The sequence below is a fragment of the Thalassophryne amazonica genome, chromosome 6 (assembly GCF_902500255.1).
Source record: "Thalassophryne amazonica chromosome 6, fThaAma1.1, whole genome shotgun sequence".
In the NCBI taxonomy this organism is placed as follows: Eukaryota; Metazoa; Chordata; class Actinopteri; order Batrachoidiformes; family Batrachoididae; genus Thalassophryne; species Thalassophryne amazonica.
The window spans coordinates 11,947,614-11,963,880 of NC_047108.1; the positions used below are offsets into that span (position 1 = coordinate 11,947,614).

The 16,267-nt window shown below is 45.3% G+C and overlaps 1 protein-coding gene across 1 annotated transcript in view; it reads left to right on the forward strand.

The window, feature by feature from the left end:
* slc26a6 (solute carrier family 26 member 6) overlaps positions 1-16,267 on the forward strand; it is a 127,391-nt gene that overhangs the window by 32,948 nt on the left and 78,176 nt on the right. The window contains exons 10-14 of the mRNA XM_034171757.1: positions 5,231-5,308; positions 5,594-5,689; positions 6,513-6,619; positions 6,794-6,863; positions 11,092-11,184. Coding sequence (XP_034027648.1) covers positions 5,231-5,308; positions 5,594-5,689; positions 6,513-6,619; positions 6,794-6,863; positions 11,092-11,184 — 444 coding nt within the window. The remainder of the gene's footprint in view (positions 1-5,230; positions 5,309-5,593; positions 5,690-6,512; positions 6,620-6,793; positions 6,864-11,091; positions 11,185-16,267) is intronic.

The following is a 16,267-nucleotide window of genomic DNA, read 5'->3' on the forward strand; positions in this document are numbered from 1 at the left end:
ATTTTGATGATCTTGAATGGTCAAATGAATCTGTCCATCAGTTTGGGGGCGTCCACCTGCAGGGGAATGTCCTTGGTTGATAACCACACCTCCTGCCCGGGCTGGTATGCAGGGGCCGGGGACCGCCGGCGGTCTGCATGGGCCTTAGCCCTCGTCCGGGCCTTTAACAAGGCAGAACGGGCGGTGCGCCACACCCGACGGCACCTCCGCAGGTGGGCCTGGACCGAGGGCACACCGACCTCTCCCTCCACCATGGGAAACAATGGTGGTTGGTACCCCAGACACACCTCAAATGGGGAGAGGCCGGTGGCAGAAGACACCTGGCTGTTATGTGCATACTCGATCCAGGCCAGATGGTTACTCCAGGCCGTCGGGTGCGCGGATGTCACACAGCGGAGGGTCTGTTCCAACTCTTGGTTGGCCCGTTCTGCCTGTCCGTTCGTCTGTGGGTGGTACCCGGACGAGAGGCTCACGGTGGCCCCCAGTTCTCTGCAGAAACTCCTCCAGACTTGAGAGGAAAACTGGGGACCACGATCCGAGACTACGTCAGTTGGTATCCCATGCAGACCAGGAGGTCTGCTGTCTCCTGGGCCGTTGGGAGCTTCGGGAGGGCCATGAAGTGGGCCGCCTTGGAGAATCGGTCCACTATCGTGAGGATGGTGGTGTTGCCCTGGGACGGCGGGAGGCCCGTGACCGAAATCCAGGCCGATATGGGACCAGGGGCGATGAGGCACAGGGAGTGGCTGGAGAAGTCCTTGGGACCTTTTGTGGTCTGCCTTGCCCCTGGCACAGGTGGTGTAGGCCTGGATATACTCCCGGACGTCGGCCTCCATAGACGCCCACCAGAAGCGCTGCCGGACAACTGCCACGGTCCTTCGCACCCCTGGATGACAGGAGAGCTTGGAACCGTGACAGAAATCCAAGACTGCAGCTCTGGCTTCTGGTGGGACATACATACGATTCTTCGGACCAGTTCCGGGGTCCGGGCTCCATGCCAGGGCCTCCCGGACGGTCTTCTCCACGTCCCAGGTGAGGGTGGCCACGATAGTGGACTCCGGTATGATGGGCTCCGGTGGATCCGACAGCACAGTTTTGACTTCGTCTTCGTGTACCCGGGACAAGGCATCCGATCTCTGGTTCTTGGTCCCGGGGCGATAGGTGATCCGGAAGTCAAAACGTCCGAAGAACAGTGACCAGCGGGCTTGCCTGGGGTTCAGCCGCTTGGCGGTCCTGATATACTCCAGGTTCCGATGGTCAGTGAAAACCGTGAATGGCACAGACGCTCCCTCCAACAGGTGTCTCCACTCCTCAAGAGCCTCTTTCACCGCAAGGAGTTCTCGATTGCCGACGTCATAGTTCCATTCAGCGAGGGTCAACCTGCGAGAAAAGTAGGCACACGGGTGAAGAACCTTATCGGTCTCCCCGCTCTGGGATAGCATGGCTCCTATCCCTGAGTCAGAGGCGTCCACTTCAACCACAAACTGGCGGCTAGGGTCGGGCTGCACCAGAACTGGTGCAGACGAGAACCGGCGTTTCAACTCCTTGAACGCGGCTTCGCACCGATCCGACCAGGTGAAGGGGAGTTTTGGAGAGGTCAGGGCTGTCAGGGGGCTAACTACCTGACTGTAGCCCTTAATGAACCTCCTGTAGAAATTGCAAAGCCGAGGAACTGTTGCAGCTTCCTATGGCTTGCTGGTTGGGGCCGATCTCTCACCGCCGCAACCTTGGCCGGATCAGGGGCGACGGAGTTGGAGGAGATGATGAACCCCAGGAAGGACAAAGAGGTGCGGTGAAGCTCACACTTCTCACCCTTCACAAACAGCCGGTTCTCCAACAACCGCTGCAGGACCTGACGTACATGCTGGACATGAGTCTCAGGGTCCGGGGAAAAGATGAGTATGTCATCCAGATATACGAAGACGAATCGGTGCAGGAAGTCCCGCAAGACGTCATTTACCAAAGCTTGGAACGTCGCGGGGGCGTTGGTGAGGCCGAACGGCATGACCAGGTACTCAGTTTGGTGAAAATTTGGGCTCCATGCAGGGGCGTGACACTGAACCCAACAGGGGTAAAGGGTATCGATTGCGAACCGTTATGTCGTTCAGCCCCCTGTAATCAATGCATGGACGGAGTCCGCCGTCTTTCTTGCCCACAAAAAAGAAACCTGCACCCATCGGGGAGGTGGAATTCCGGATCAGCCCGGCAGCTAATGAGTCCCGGATGTAGGTCTCCATTGATTCGCGCTCAGGACGTGAGAGGTTGTACAGCCTGCTGGACGGGTACTCAGCGCCTGGGACCAAATCAATGGCACAATCGTACGGACGGTGCGGGGGAAGGGTGACCACCAGATCCTTGCTGAAGACGTCAGCAAGGTCGCGGTACTCAACCGGCACCGCCGTCAGATTGGGAGGGACTTTAACCTCCTCATTAGCATTTACACCGGGAGGAACCGAGGATCCTAAACAATTCCGGTGGCAGGTTTTGCTCCACTGAGTCACAACCCCAGACGGCCAATCAATCTGGGGATTGTGTTTAATCATCCATGGGAAGCCAAAATCACGCTGGAGGTAGAAGGAGTTCCAAAAAACTCAATCTCCTCCCGGTGATTCCCAGACACTACCAGGGTTACAGGGTTGTGTGTGATAAAAGGGAGAAGAGTGCCATCTGGTGCTCGCACCTTCACTGGTGAAAAAGTGCCACCAGAGGGAGCCCTACCTCCCTTGCCCATCTGCTATCCAGCAGATTCCCTTCTGACCCGTGTCCACCAGTGCTGGGGCTTGAAGGGTTAAATCCCCGCTCAGGATTTTAACTGGGAGTCGTGTTGACAGATGTGTATGACCCACGTGAATGTTTTGACCCCCCCTCAGCCCAGTCTCTAAGGGCGGGCGTTTGTGTTTTGACCGTTTGAGGCAGTCTCTCTGCTGATGCTCACTCGAGCCGCAGACAAAGCACTCCCCACGGACCAGCCTCCTCTGTCTGAATGTGGCCCTGCTCGTGTCCCTAGCACCGTCAGCAGGGGGAGCTGTAGCCACACGGAGCGCTGTGGCTGTGGAGCGTGGGTAAGACGGCTCCCTTTCGGACCCGGGAGGAAGAGGGACGGCTTGTGCCTGACCACGCCCTTCGCCTCGCTCCCATCGGCGTTCTTCTAACCGATTGTCCAACCGTATAACCAAATCGATAAGCTCAGCCAAATCCCGCAGTTCCTCCTTAGCCACCAGGTGCTCCTTCAGGACCGACGACAGTCTATTTATGAAGGCGGTGCGGAGCGCAGTCATATTCCAGCCGGACCTCGCAGCCGTGATGCGGAAGTTGATGGCATATTCGGCTGCGCTCAGACGCCCCTGTCTCATTTTCAGCAGCAGGGTAGACCGGTTTCGCCTCTGTTAGGGTGATCAAAAACGGTCCTGAGCTCCCTCACAAACCCAGTATAAGTGGTAAGGAGCCGTGAGCCTTGCTCCCAAAGCACTGTAGCCCAAGCGCGTGCCTCACCCCGAAGCAAATTAATCACGTAAGCCACCTTGCTGGAGTCAGACGCATACATCACGGGACGTTGTGCAAAGACGAGCGAACACTGCATAAGAAAGTCCGCGCACGTCTCCACACAACCTCCATACGGCTCTGGGGGGCTTATGTATGCTTCAGGGGATGGTGGGGGGGGGGGGGTCGTTGAATGACCAGTGGAACGTCTGTATTCGGCACCGGGTCGGCAGGAGGAGGAGCTGCAGCAGCGCCCTGAGCGCACGCTTCCACCTGCGCAGTGAGAGCCTCCATCCTGCGATTAAGGATGACGTTTTGCTCGGTCATCAGGTCCATCCGAGCGGTAAAGGCGGTGAGGATATGCTGCAACTCACCAATCACGCCTCCAGCCGACGCCTGTGCACCCTGCTCTTCCATTGGCTGTCCAACAGATGGTTGACGCCCCTCGGGATCCATGACATTGGCCGAGATATCCTGTTGGGGAAAGTGTAGTGACACGGACCCACAACAGGGGGCGCAAATGAACGGTCAATAGATGAGCCAAAAGGTAACAATTTAATGTTGTGAATGTGCACAACGACTATACAGACAATCTCAGAATATGATAGCAGTCAATACACAAAGGTGACGTGTGGGCAGGCTCGAGGATAGAAGACGTCTGTCCTGAGAAGAGCCGGAACCACACGATTTCCGCCGCCACCGAACCTGGTGAATACTGGAGCCGCCAAGTCCCGAATTCCCAGGTGATCACCGTCCCCGACTGTCGGATCTGGTACTGCTGGTGAGGAGCACAAACAGTGAGATGTGGTGTGTGCACACCCAGTAACAAAAACAGTCAGAAGGTGGAAAGTCACCTCCACCTCTAATCACACACTCGTGCAGCTCCTGTTAACTACTTATCTGGTTGGAGTGTGACGCGAAGCCGTCGCTGATCACACCAAAACGGCAATCCCACAGATAAGGCAACACCCACAGGAAAACGGCTGCAAAGAAGTTCAGACTATAAAGTCAGTGTTAAGTTCAGACACAGCAGAGAATATTACCTTCACAGGTCGATGATATCTCGGCAATGAGGTGGAGATGACGTCCGGGTTTTATGGAGTAGTATGATGAAGTGTAGCTGGGTGACAGCTGTCATGAGATAATGAGTGACAGCTGTCACCCCTGGCTGTGTCTGTGGCGGCAGCGCCCTCTCGTGCCTGAAGCCCGCACTTCAGGCAGGGCGCCCTCTGGTGGTGGGCCAGCAGTACCTCCTCTTCTGGCGGCCCACACAACAGAATAATATACATTTTTCATAAACATTTGTAACCTATTTTTGCATGAATACCTGAACATTGAATAAATTCACAAAGAGGTTTATGGGTTTCCATAATGAACACGAGCTTTTCCCAAGAACATTTTCAAATCATTCCCGTGTGTCTATAGTGAGACGAACTGGATCAATTTAAAGGTTAAACACAGTGAAAAGTCTACAGGGATCAATGTTCCTCTATTATGTGACACCATTAAACCCAGAGGATTTAAATTTTTCCTCACACGTTGTATATGAGCACAGATTAGCTGAAAGCCTAAACAGATTTATTCAGACAACACTATTAATCAGTTCAGGCCCCATTAGAGACGAGTGGAGGTTGTAAATAACGACGCCTTTATTATTGTGTATCAGTTCGCTCTAATAAGTGCGATTCATTCATCTTTAACTTTCCCCTGGTTTCCATTGGGCCTCTCGTTATCGCCGGCTTGTTTCCTGCAGGTTGCTTGGGTGATATCGGCGCTCGTTATCCTTGTCATTGTGCTGTGGATTGGAGCTCTCTTTGAAGATCTGCCAAAGGTGCCGGCAGTTTATTTGCATTCGTACACAAGAATGAGTTTGCAGAGTTGTTGTGAACGTGTTTGGACCACATGAATGTGAGACGACTTTTATCAGTTTTCAGATTTAAAATCCAAATTAACCTGACATTTTAATGACAGGGATGCTGCAGAAAGAGGTTTATACATGTCAACCTCACAAACATACAGTCTGTGTGAAGACACTCTTAGCTCATACAAATGTGGCGTCTGCGTGTTTTAGCATTTATGAGCGTTTTAAATTCTTTATATTTGTCTGAGGTTGCAGGCGATGCTGGCTGCCATCATCTACGTGAACCTCCAGGGCATAATGAAGCTGTTCATGGACGTTCCTGCACTGTGGAGGAGCAACAAAGTGGACATGGTGAGCATCGAGAGCAACAAGGGCGGGGCCATCTTACCGCCACGTGAAAGTAGTTTTTTAAAAAACGACTTCAAATGTGACACTGATTCCTAAAACTGCTGAGCCTTGCTGTCTGTTGATTCTGCTCCCTGACTCCACAAAAGGGGAAAAGGGTTACGGTTAGAAGATTAAGAGGGGGGAAAGATAAATAATGTAGAAGAGAAATAGGGAGAACTGTGATTTCTGGATTTTTTTAGATTATGTCTCTCACAGTGGACATGCACCTAAGATGAAAATTTCAGACCCCTCCATGATTTCTAAGTGGGAGAACTTGCAAAATCACAGGTTGTTCAAATTTATATATATATATATATATATATATATATATATATATATATATATATATATATATATATATAAATTGAATTGAACTCTGACGTTTTGCTTAGAATAAAAAATGCATTTTCATGTTTTTAATCCTGCGTCTGTGCTTGAAAAGTACTGATATTACTGATAGTCATGAAATAAATGTTTTTCAAAAGGACTTTTATCATATATCATATTAATATTCCATTATCCCTTTGAAAACCATAAAAACTTCATTTTAAAACCTAATAGAATCAAAGTTACAGACGTTTGAATGATAATAATCAGGTTTTCTCCTCCCCGAGAGTCCAAATTCTCTCCCAAAGCTCTGTTCTTTAGGGAGTCAAGTTTAAAGTGAGTCATATCTCACGTTGTCTCATAAAAGTTCCATCTTCATTTTTCTGACTTCAGTGCAGTTTGACTGCTGTCTGTAGTATTTTTGTTGTTGTTGTTGACAGACGTGTCTGTCCGTCTGCAGCTGATCTGGGTTGGCACCTTTATCCTCACCCTGCTGCTGAACCCGGATCTGGGACTGGTCGCTTCCATTGCCTTCTCCATGCTCACCGTCATCTTCAGGACGCAGCTGTAGGACCTCAGCATTAACACAAACACACCAGCGACTTGAATGTTAAATCTCCAGATGACATCACTCTGGAAAACTAGACATGCCTGCATTTTTACCTCCACCCTTCTGCAGAGGATTTACATACTGTTTTGTGGGTGTGTGTGTGTGTGTGTGTGTGGGGGCATTTTTTCCAGGCCTACGTACTCCCTGCTGGGACAGGTTCCAGGTACGGAGCTCTACAGGCCGCTGCAGGACTATAATCAGGTACATAAATAATATTTACATTAGTACAAAGCAGGCGCGAGGACGAGCGCCGCATCACAGATGGATGGAATAAACACTGCATTTTTTGATGGCAAATAAACACAGGGTGCAGACACTCACGCTTCATAAACACAACTCAAAGTCACCACTGCTGAACCACCAGACGCACACAGAGACGTCGCCACAACACGTTGAGTGACCTCAGCGCAGTCTGAGCTTGATGTCGTCTCTGCAGGCCACATGTACGTGCATTTTTGCCATATTTGAGAGGGGGTGGGGTTTAAATACACGTTTCGATGAAGTGCATTTTCATTTGGCTTCTTCAAATTATGCACGTTAACAGAATCCCACCTCATGCCACCAGGGGGGCTTGCCTACGGGATGGGGTAGGGTTTGCACCTTGGGGTGATTTCCGTTGGACTTGGTGCTGAATAAGTGAGCTGAGTGGGATCCTGTACCGCTTCAGTCTTAGTAATTACTGAATGTAATTAACCATCTAACTAAAGAATATGCAGAGAAAAGCTCACTTGTGTCAGTCAGTCATGTGACAGCTAATGTTTACCGTAGGTCTTGATATTTGCCACTGTTTAACGGCCCATGCACAGTAACAGAACAATAGGTGTAAACGTGACACTGAGGACGGACACCTGGGTCAGGCTGGGCGTGTCACCCCTGAGCTATGTGAACTATGTACCTGTGTTTTTTTAAGCTCAACCCTAAATCCTCTCTGTAACGTCCGGATTGTTTAGTCATTTTTTTCTTATGTTAGATGATCTGAATCAAAGAGGATTTTTGGATTTCTACCAGACAGAAGAAAAGATTGTTTTGTGTTATTGCCAAAAGCTCAGACTGGTTCATGTTGTTGCTTTTTAACTGTCACACATGGTGACAGTTAAAAAGTAAACTGTTGATCTCTGCCCTGCTGACTCACCAACTGTCACACCATCACCGGAGCTTTTGTTTCGTGAGAATCTTTCAGGTTTGCCAACTTCAGACGTGGAACAATAACCGCAGGATCGTCTTGTCGAAAGAAACTCACTGTGTATTGAGGTCCAAACATCTGCAGTTTTTTTTCAAGGTTGTATTCAGGTGTGACATCACAGAAACGGCATGAAGGGTTGCAACATGTTCACCATCTGGAAGGTGATATTTCTTAAAGCACAGTGTAAGAGACGTGCTGCCTGTCCATCCTTGGTGTCTATGGAGAGGAGTTCTCCCATTTCTTTGCTGGATTGAGTCCAAACAACTTGAACACTTGCATACTTCAAAACGAGCTTCCACGCCTCCACTTGTTGGTTCAGTAGAACTCTGGGTCCAGATTTACAACAGTGACGTGTGTGTGAAGCTACCGGCAACATGTCATTTATACAAACCTGCCCTGGGAAAGAAATATAAAATCTCAGAGCAGTCAGAGATGTTTGTCTGAAGTCACTGAGCGCTCAAAACAAACTAACTGATAACTCGCCGAAGGAATTGAAATTAAAAATTAACTAACCAAACTCACCTCCCACCTATCCTGCATTCCAAAGAACTGTTAGGGCGTGACTGCAGCTGCCTCAAGAAGAGATCATTGCTGTTACTACTACTACTACTGCTGCTACAGCTACCGCTACTAGTACTGTTACTTGCAAAATGAAGAGGTAAAAAGTTCAGAGGAAAGAAGAAAATAGAAAATTATGACACCAACCTTTTAGTACACTTGCCAATGATGATGGAGCACAAATGTGTCTCACCCCTTAACTACTACTGCTAAAGTACTCATTAGTCTATGTCACTACCCATATATGTCAAGTATTTGTGTGCCAAGTCTGGCTCAGTTGTGCACCACAAAAGTGTCCTCTTCCCCTTAACTGTGAGTAAGACCCTTCGGCTGTTCCGTTGTTTGCGCTCGGGTTCACCACAGCAAATCCAAGGTGGATCTGCATGTTGAATTGGCACAGGTTTTATGCCGGATGCCCTTCCTGACGCAACTCCACATTACATGGAGAAATGTGGCAGGGGTGGGATTTGAACCAGGAACCTTCTGCACTGAAACCAAGCGCATTAACAACTTGGCCACCACCTACTGAAGTCACTTCCCGTATGCCAAAGTATGTGTGTGCCAAGTTTGGTTCAATTCTGAGGTGCTGTTTGGACATCAGAGGGACACACACACACACACACACACACACACACACACACACACAGATAATTTTTTGCTCTCTGAGGGATCCGGGGGCATCTTTTAATCATCTCTAACAGTGGTTATTTTATTTAAATTTTTATCTTTGCATTGTCCAAAGGAAAAAAAAATATTTTCAACTCATTAAAGCTTTCCAGGTGTTATTGTGACTTTCTTAACATAAAATTCTGATTTTGTCAACCTTAGACCCCCCATGATCATTGGCACTCCCTAATGGTTGCTTGATTGTTAGGATTGGTACCAGGGGTCTATATAGTGTACAGTCAAAACCACTTTACACAAATACAACTGCCACACATCAAAGTCCACTTGTGGAACATGAATTAAGCTACCATATTTTTCAGAGTAAAAGTTGCACCGTTTTCTGTATTATCAGCTCTTTCATTTGGGTTTTTTGTGCCCTGTTGTATTATACTTTTACTACTGATGTTTTTTCTTTTATTGTTTGAAGTTTATTTTATTTAGTGCTTTGATAAAAAGTTATAACTAATAGTAGTAGTAACGAACACATGATTTTGTGGCATTTAAGTCACAAAGCCTCCCAAACTAATAAAAAAAACTATAACTAATCCTCCAGATAACACGGTAATCAGATTGTCATCTGATATTGCCATTAAGAGCAATATCAGATGACAAAATGCAGAAATGAGGTTTTCTGGCAAGGAAACAGTTCTGTGCACAAAATGAAAGAGCGTGCAAGAGCAATATCCACTGTAGCTCCCTGAGGTGAAGCACCTCAGTGACTCGTTCCTTCAACCTCCTCCTTCACTGCCCCATCTGATCACAACATCCCATATCAGGCGCACCCCCTACACACACTCACACAACACAAACACACGCACACACTTGCAGAAATTCCTGCAGAACATATTTTCAAAAATAATGTGACTTATACTCCTGTGTGCATTATATTAGGCTTATTTATTATTTTATTTAAATGTTTTGTCGTTGTTTTTGTTGCAACTTATAGTCGAGAAAATATGGTACTTTTATGAAGTTTTTAATTTTTGTTTTCAAGTTCCATTCACTTCTGTGTGATGAGCAATGAGGAGGAATATAAGCACTAACGTGGATTGCTGTGTGTGTGGGTGTGTGTGTGTGCGCGTGTGCATCCGTGCGTGCATGCGAGCAAAAGACATACTGTGTATCTGGAAAGTATTCACAGCACTTCATGTCTGCATTTTATGTTACAGTCTTATTCTAAAATGGACTAAATTTATTTTTCCCTCAAAATTCTACTCACAACACCCCATAATGACAACATGATATTTTTTTATTTTTATCTAGAAAGCATTCACAGTGCTTTACGTTTTCCACATTGGTTTATGTTACAGCCTTATTCCAAAATGGATTAAATTAATTTTTTCCTCAAAATTCTACACACAATACACCATAAAGACAATGTGAAAAAGTTGTTTTTTTTTTAGATTGCTGCAAATTTATTGAAAATAAACAAAAAAAAAAAAAACTAAGAAATCACATGTACATAAGTATTTACAGCCTTTGCCATGAAGCTCACAACAGAGCTCAGGTGTATCCTGTTTCCACTGATCATCCGTGAGATGTTTCTACAGCTTAATTGGAGTCCACCTGGGGTAAATTTAGTTGATTGGACATGATTGGAAAGACACACACCTGTCTACATATAAGGTCCCACAGTTGACAGTGCAAGTCAGAGCACAAACCAAGCATGAAGTCAAAGGAAATGTCTGTAGACCTCTGAGATACGATTGTCTCGAGGCACAAAACCTGGGGACAAATCCAAGGGCAGATCCAGACGTGGCCAGCACTGGACTTTGATTCAGCCCCCCTCCAATACAGGGCCACCCCAGATAATAAGTCTGGTCAACTTTTCACCAACCCCTGTTAATAATTAGCTGAACATGTGCAGGACAGCGGGTCACCAGGACCACTGGTGGCAGCCATGAGTACGTCACTTTCTGAGTGCCACTTAAAGTCAGACACAAATTAGTTTTTCAACTTCACAAGATAAACTGTCACATGTTTGCATCTTTTCACCTTACTAACTGACTGGTTGATTTGCAGGTGAGGCAGGTACCAGGAATTTTGATCTTCAGATCTTCAGCCACGCTCTATTTTGCTAATGCTGAGATGTACCAAAATGCTTTAAGGGAGAAGGTAAGAACACAAACACCCACAATAACTACTGCCCCCAAAACAAGTTTGCACTCTGCACCTGTGCCACACACACGCATCACAGTTAAGGGTGATTTATTTCCATCCAGTCTCAAAATTGGAGTAAATTTGGCACAATTATTTATTTTTAAAATTATAGCCAAATTCATATGATTTGATTATTGCAGATCACACCTACTTTTGTATGATTCCCATTATATGATTGTTTTGGCGTGTGCACAAAACATTACTTCCACGATTTTCTTACACTTTTACAAAAACCTTAAATTTCTCTTAAAATTTCAAAAATGTGTTTTCAAGCACGGGTTTCATGTTGTGGAGGAGGATCAGAAGGAGGCTTCAGCTGGGAGAACAGTTATCCTGATTATCGCATTATCTCAGTTGTCTATTTCACCACCTACTTTTAATTCATTACATTTATATAGCACCAAATCACAACATAAGTCAAGCTTCACAAGGGGAACTTTACCAACCCTCCTGAGCAACCACGTCGGCCACATCGGTAAAGAAAAACTCCCTCAGGCGTTCTTTGATTGTAGAAAGTAACCTCAAGCAGATCAGTCAGAGGGGTGACCATCTGGTTTAGCCATGCTCCCAATAACAAGTACACAAAGCACAACAAAGACCTGTCAAACGTAAAGACGGAGATGATGGAGCTAAAGCTTCTAGGTACTTATGAAGTCCCGTGGTCATAGTGACCAGTAGTCCAAGATTACAGAAGATTAACTCCAATCCCAACCTAGTATCACTTTTTTTTTGTCTCACAATACAGCACAAAATGGGCTACATTTTCATGACACTATCACAAAATATATTAAATCACTACTATATTAAATCAGTTTTGTCACCAGTCCACAGCAATTAAATCTGATTATTCACTTTTTTGTGGGTGGGGCGGGGTGTCATAATTTATCTCAACTTAAGCCCAGTGGAATAGTGCAGTTACAAGGAGTAGAAGTGGTGAAAGTAGATGAGTTTAAATATTTGGGTCACTGTTCAAAGTAGTGGAGAGTGTGGTAGAGAGGTGAAGAAGAGAGTGCAGGCAGGGTGGAGTGGGTGGAGAAAGGCGGCTGGAGTGATTTATGACCAAAGAATGTCTGCAAGAGCGAAGGGGAAAGTTTAAAAGACATTAGTGAAATGCTGTAAGGTGTAGAGACGGTGGCACTAACAAAAAGACAGGAGGCAAAGCTGGAGGTGGCAGAGCTGAAATGTTGAGATTCTCTTTGGGAGTGACAAGAATGGACAAGATTAGGAATGAACATATCAGAGGGACAGCTCAGGTGGGACAGTTTGGAGACAAAGTCAGAGAGGCGAGATTGAGATGGTTTGGACATGTGCAGAGGAGGGACCCAGGGTATATAGGGAGAAGGATGCTGAGGATGGAGCCACCAGGCAGGAGGAGAAGAGGGAGACCAAACAGGAGGTTCATGGATGTGCTGAGAGAGGACATGCAGGTGGTTGGTGTGACAGAGGAAGATACAGAGGACAGGGTGAGATGGAAACGATTGATCTGCTGTGGCGACCCCTAACGGGAACAGCCGAAAGACAAAGAAGAAGATTAAAACTGTTGATTACTCACAGTGTTCTACAGCACTGCTTTCTCCACTGTTTAAACTGATTTTGGTATCTGTTTTTTTTTATTGTTTGTTTGTTTTTCCTTGCTGAAAGTGTTGACAATTTTGCTGTCATAAATTGGAAATGGGAGACAGACAAAAAACACACAGATCTTGTTTTCCAATACCTGTCATCATTTTAAGATATGTTCTGTATTTCTATCAACTATTTTTAGGTTGCTTTGTTTGTTTTTGTTGTTGTTGTTTTGTTGGTGGTGGTGGGGGGGGGGGGGGTTGTTTGCTTTGTTGCATTCCTCAAATAAATTCTTGCCTTCTGGCTGCTTTGTTGGACGTCATTAAAAATTCAGCAAAGATGGAATCACTTTTACAAAAACTTGAAGCTGCTTTGACAACAAAAATCTTTATCCCCCCCGGTCTGGATACAGTCAGGTCCATAAGCTGGACAGTGACACAATTTTGTAATTTTGTTTAAAAAATTAGACGATCAAGTCATGCCTGTAGTGTCAATTTTTTTTTTGTTTTTTGTTTTGTTGTTTTTTGCGTTAACTTAAGGAGCCCATTTTTGTGCGAACTCTGTTTTCAGAGGCAAGTAATTGGACAAAGTAACTGTTGTGTACTGCTCAGTTTACAACCCCAATTCCAATGAAGTTGGGACATTGTATAAAATGTAAATAAAAACAGAATACAATGATTTGCAAATCCTCTTCAGTCTATATTCAATTGAATACACCACAAAGACAAGATATTTAATGTTCAAACTGATAAACTTTATTATTTTGTGCAAATATTTGCTCATTTTGAAATGGATGCCAACACATTTCAAAAAGCTGGGACAGTGGTATGTTTACCACTGTGTTACATCACCTTTCCTTCTAACAACACTCAATAAGCGTTTGGGAACTGAGGACACTAACTGTTGAAGCTTTGTAGGTATAGCTTTGTTGTAGCTTTGTAGAATTCTTTCCCATTCTTGCTTGATGTACGACTTCAGTTGTTCAACAGTCCGGGGTCTCCGTTGTCGTATTTGTGCTTCATAATGCACCACACATTTTCAGTGGGCAACAGGTCTGGACTGCAGACAGGCCAGTCTAGTACCCGCACTCTTTTACTACAAAGCCACGCTGTTGTAACACGTGCAGAATGTGGCTTGGCATTGTCTTGCTGAAATAAGCAGTGATGTCCCTGAAAAAGACATTGCTTGGATGGCAGCATGTGTTGCTCCAAAACCTGGATGTACCTTTCAGCATTGTTGGTGTCATCACAGATTATAGCTGTGGTTGGCTACGGCATCTCCATCTCACTGGGCGAATCTTTGCCCTTAATATGGATACAAGGTGGACAGCAATCAGGTAAGCACTGAGGAAGAGATGCAAAAAGAATGTGTTTGTCCACATGGTGGCGCTCATGCACATATTGTGGCATGGTTTCAGTTTTATGATGTCTGCCAAGGTTATCAGTAGAATCATACTGTAATTGAGAAATAACTGTTGTTTGTTTGTTTCGTCCTGTACTCCTCCAATGTTTGGGCTTGTTATGTTGCTATGTGCATGTCCGCCGACTCCAGAACTGCCCTTAAAGGGTTGGTCAACACCCTTGGGTCAAAGATCAAAATTTTGGTTCATCTGTCTGTCTGTTCCCTTTTTTCTGCTGGGTACTTTGCCTGATTTCCACTAAATTTGATATGGGGGGTCAGTCAAGCTTAGAATTTCCCTTAAATGTTTGCTTTGGCTCAGGTCATGGTCAATGTGGTCAAAGGTGAAAATTAGGACCCTTCTCCTCCCCCAACTTTGATGTCTGCCAAACTTGCCACACATATGGAGATGTGTTCTGGAATGGCTCAGGCAATGTAAAATTTGCCAGAGATCAATAACTGGGTCCAAAGGTCAGAATTTAAGTTTTCCTTTGTAATTTGCATGAAACTTGGCACACATATGGGACAGGTTCCATAGTTACCTTCAAGGTCAAATTTGTCAAAGGGTAATCAGTGGGCTCTAGGGCAAGGTTGCCTCTTTGTTTCAGTTCAGCAAAAAAAAAAAAAAAAAACATTTTGGCAAAGGTCAAGGTAGGGAGTCACCCAAAAACTAATTAATTTTTCAATCACCGCTGGTGAACCAGTAGCAGATTTGGTTCAGGATTGAAGATTCATAGCAGTTCCCCTCAAACTTGTGCAATAACCACTAAACTGATGTCTTCATGTAGTTTCATTTGAGCAACTGAGATGAACAGCTTGTGTTTCCTGAGTCAGGAACTGATGGGCGCGGGTCTCAGTAACGCTTTGGGAGGACTGTTCCAGGTGTTTTGCCATCAGCTGGCTCCATGTCGCTCGCTCCACTGTTCAGGAGAACACAGGAGGAAAGACTCAGGTTGGTATGAAGAGATCCCGAACAATAATGTTGACTGTTACTTCTCTGTGGAAGTGGGTCATTAAAAGTACGGAACAACAGTAAATATGTTATCAGTGTAACTGTGCTTCTCTAAAAACTTCCTCTGTTATACATATATCTGAATGTTCTGTTCCCTAAGAGTAATATCATTTCATCTTTGCAGTTATACATTGTATTGATATGATCTAAATGTTCTAATGGGGCAGACACTGAAACAATCCTGAAAATGGTGATAGAAGCACAAATTCAGTTACAACAATACTCCTTGAATTTTCAATAGGTGGCCAGGTAGGGGTCAACTGAAGAATTACATAGGGGTCAAAATCAAAGATGCTTCATCATATCTGAAAGTGTACCACATTATTTGTCTGATCATAAATATCCAAAAGGTATAGTTGGACTATCTTGTGATAGAAATTGTATGGAGTTATGGAGTGTAAAACAAGCAAGAATGGTGACAAAGGTCATGTAATTTTGTACAGGGGTCAAAAGTTGAAAGTTTGCTCCAATTTGGTAAAAAAGTAGTGCAAATTATTGATTGAGCTACTGGGATAATAAATGGAATAGATTTGACTGCGTTTGAATGCTTGGTCTGCACAGTAAAGGTCAAACAATGGTCAACGTCCACTGGTATTCTATATGTGACATATGTTACCCCGTAAAATGGTAACTAAGCATGACACATGGTGCAAAATATTCCTATTTCCTGCTCCCTGTGGCTTGCTCTGAGGGTTGATAAGGTTCGCCTTACTTGTATAAAGTGCCACTTTGTTGTGATGTTGGCACTATATAATGAAAATAATTGAAATTGAAAAATTATATTTTGAGAGGTGAGGATAGGGCCGGTTGTCTGCCTTTGTTGTCATTCAGGACCCAAAATGGTTCCATCATGTCGTGGATGTGACAGTGCAAGGCACAGACATGGACCTGACATGTTTTGAGGAGCCCATGTGGGGCGTCACTCAGGAGCTCGAGCTCATAAAATGTAGAATAATTTATAGTGAATGTACCGTTAGAATGTGAAGGGTTTTGGGATGACTTGGTGATTTGGGTTATACAGTGATTGTTACGATGTTGTGTACCTGTCCCTGCTAGGATGTAAATCAT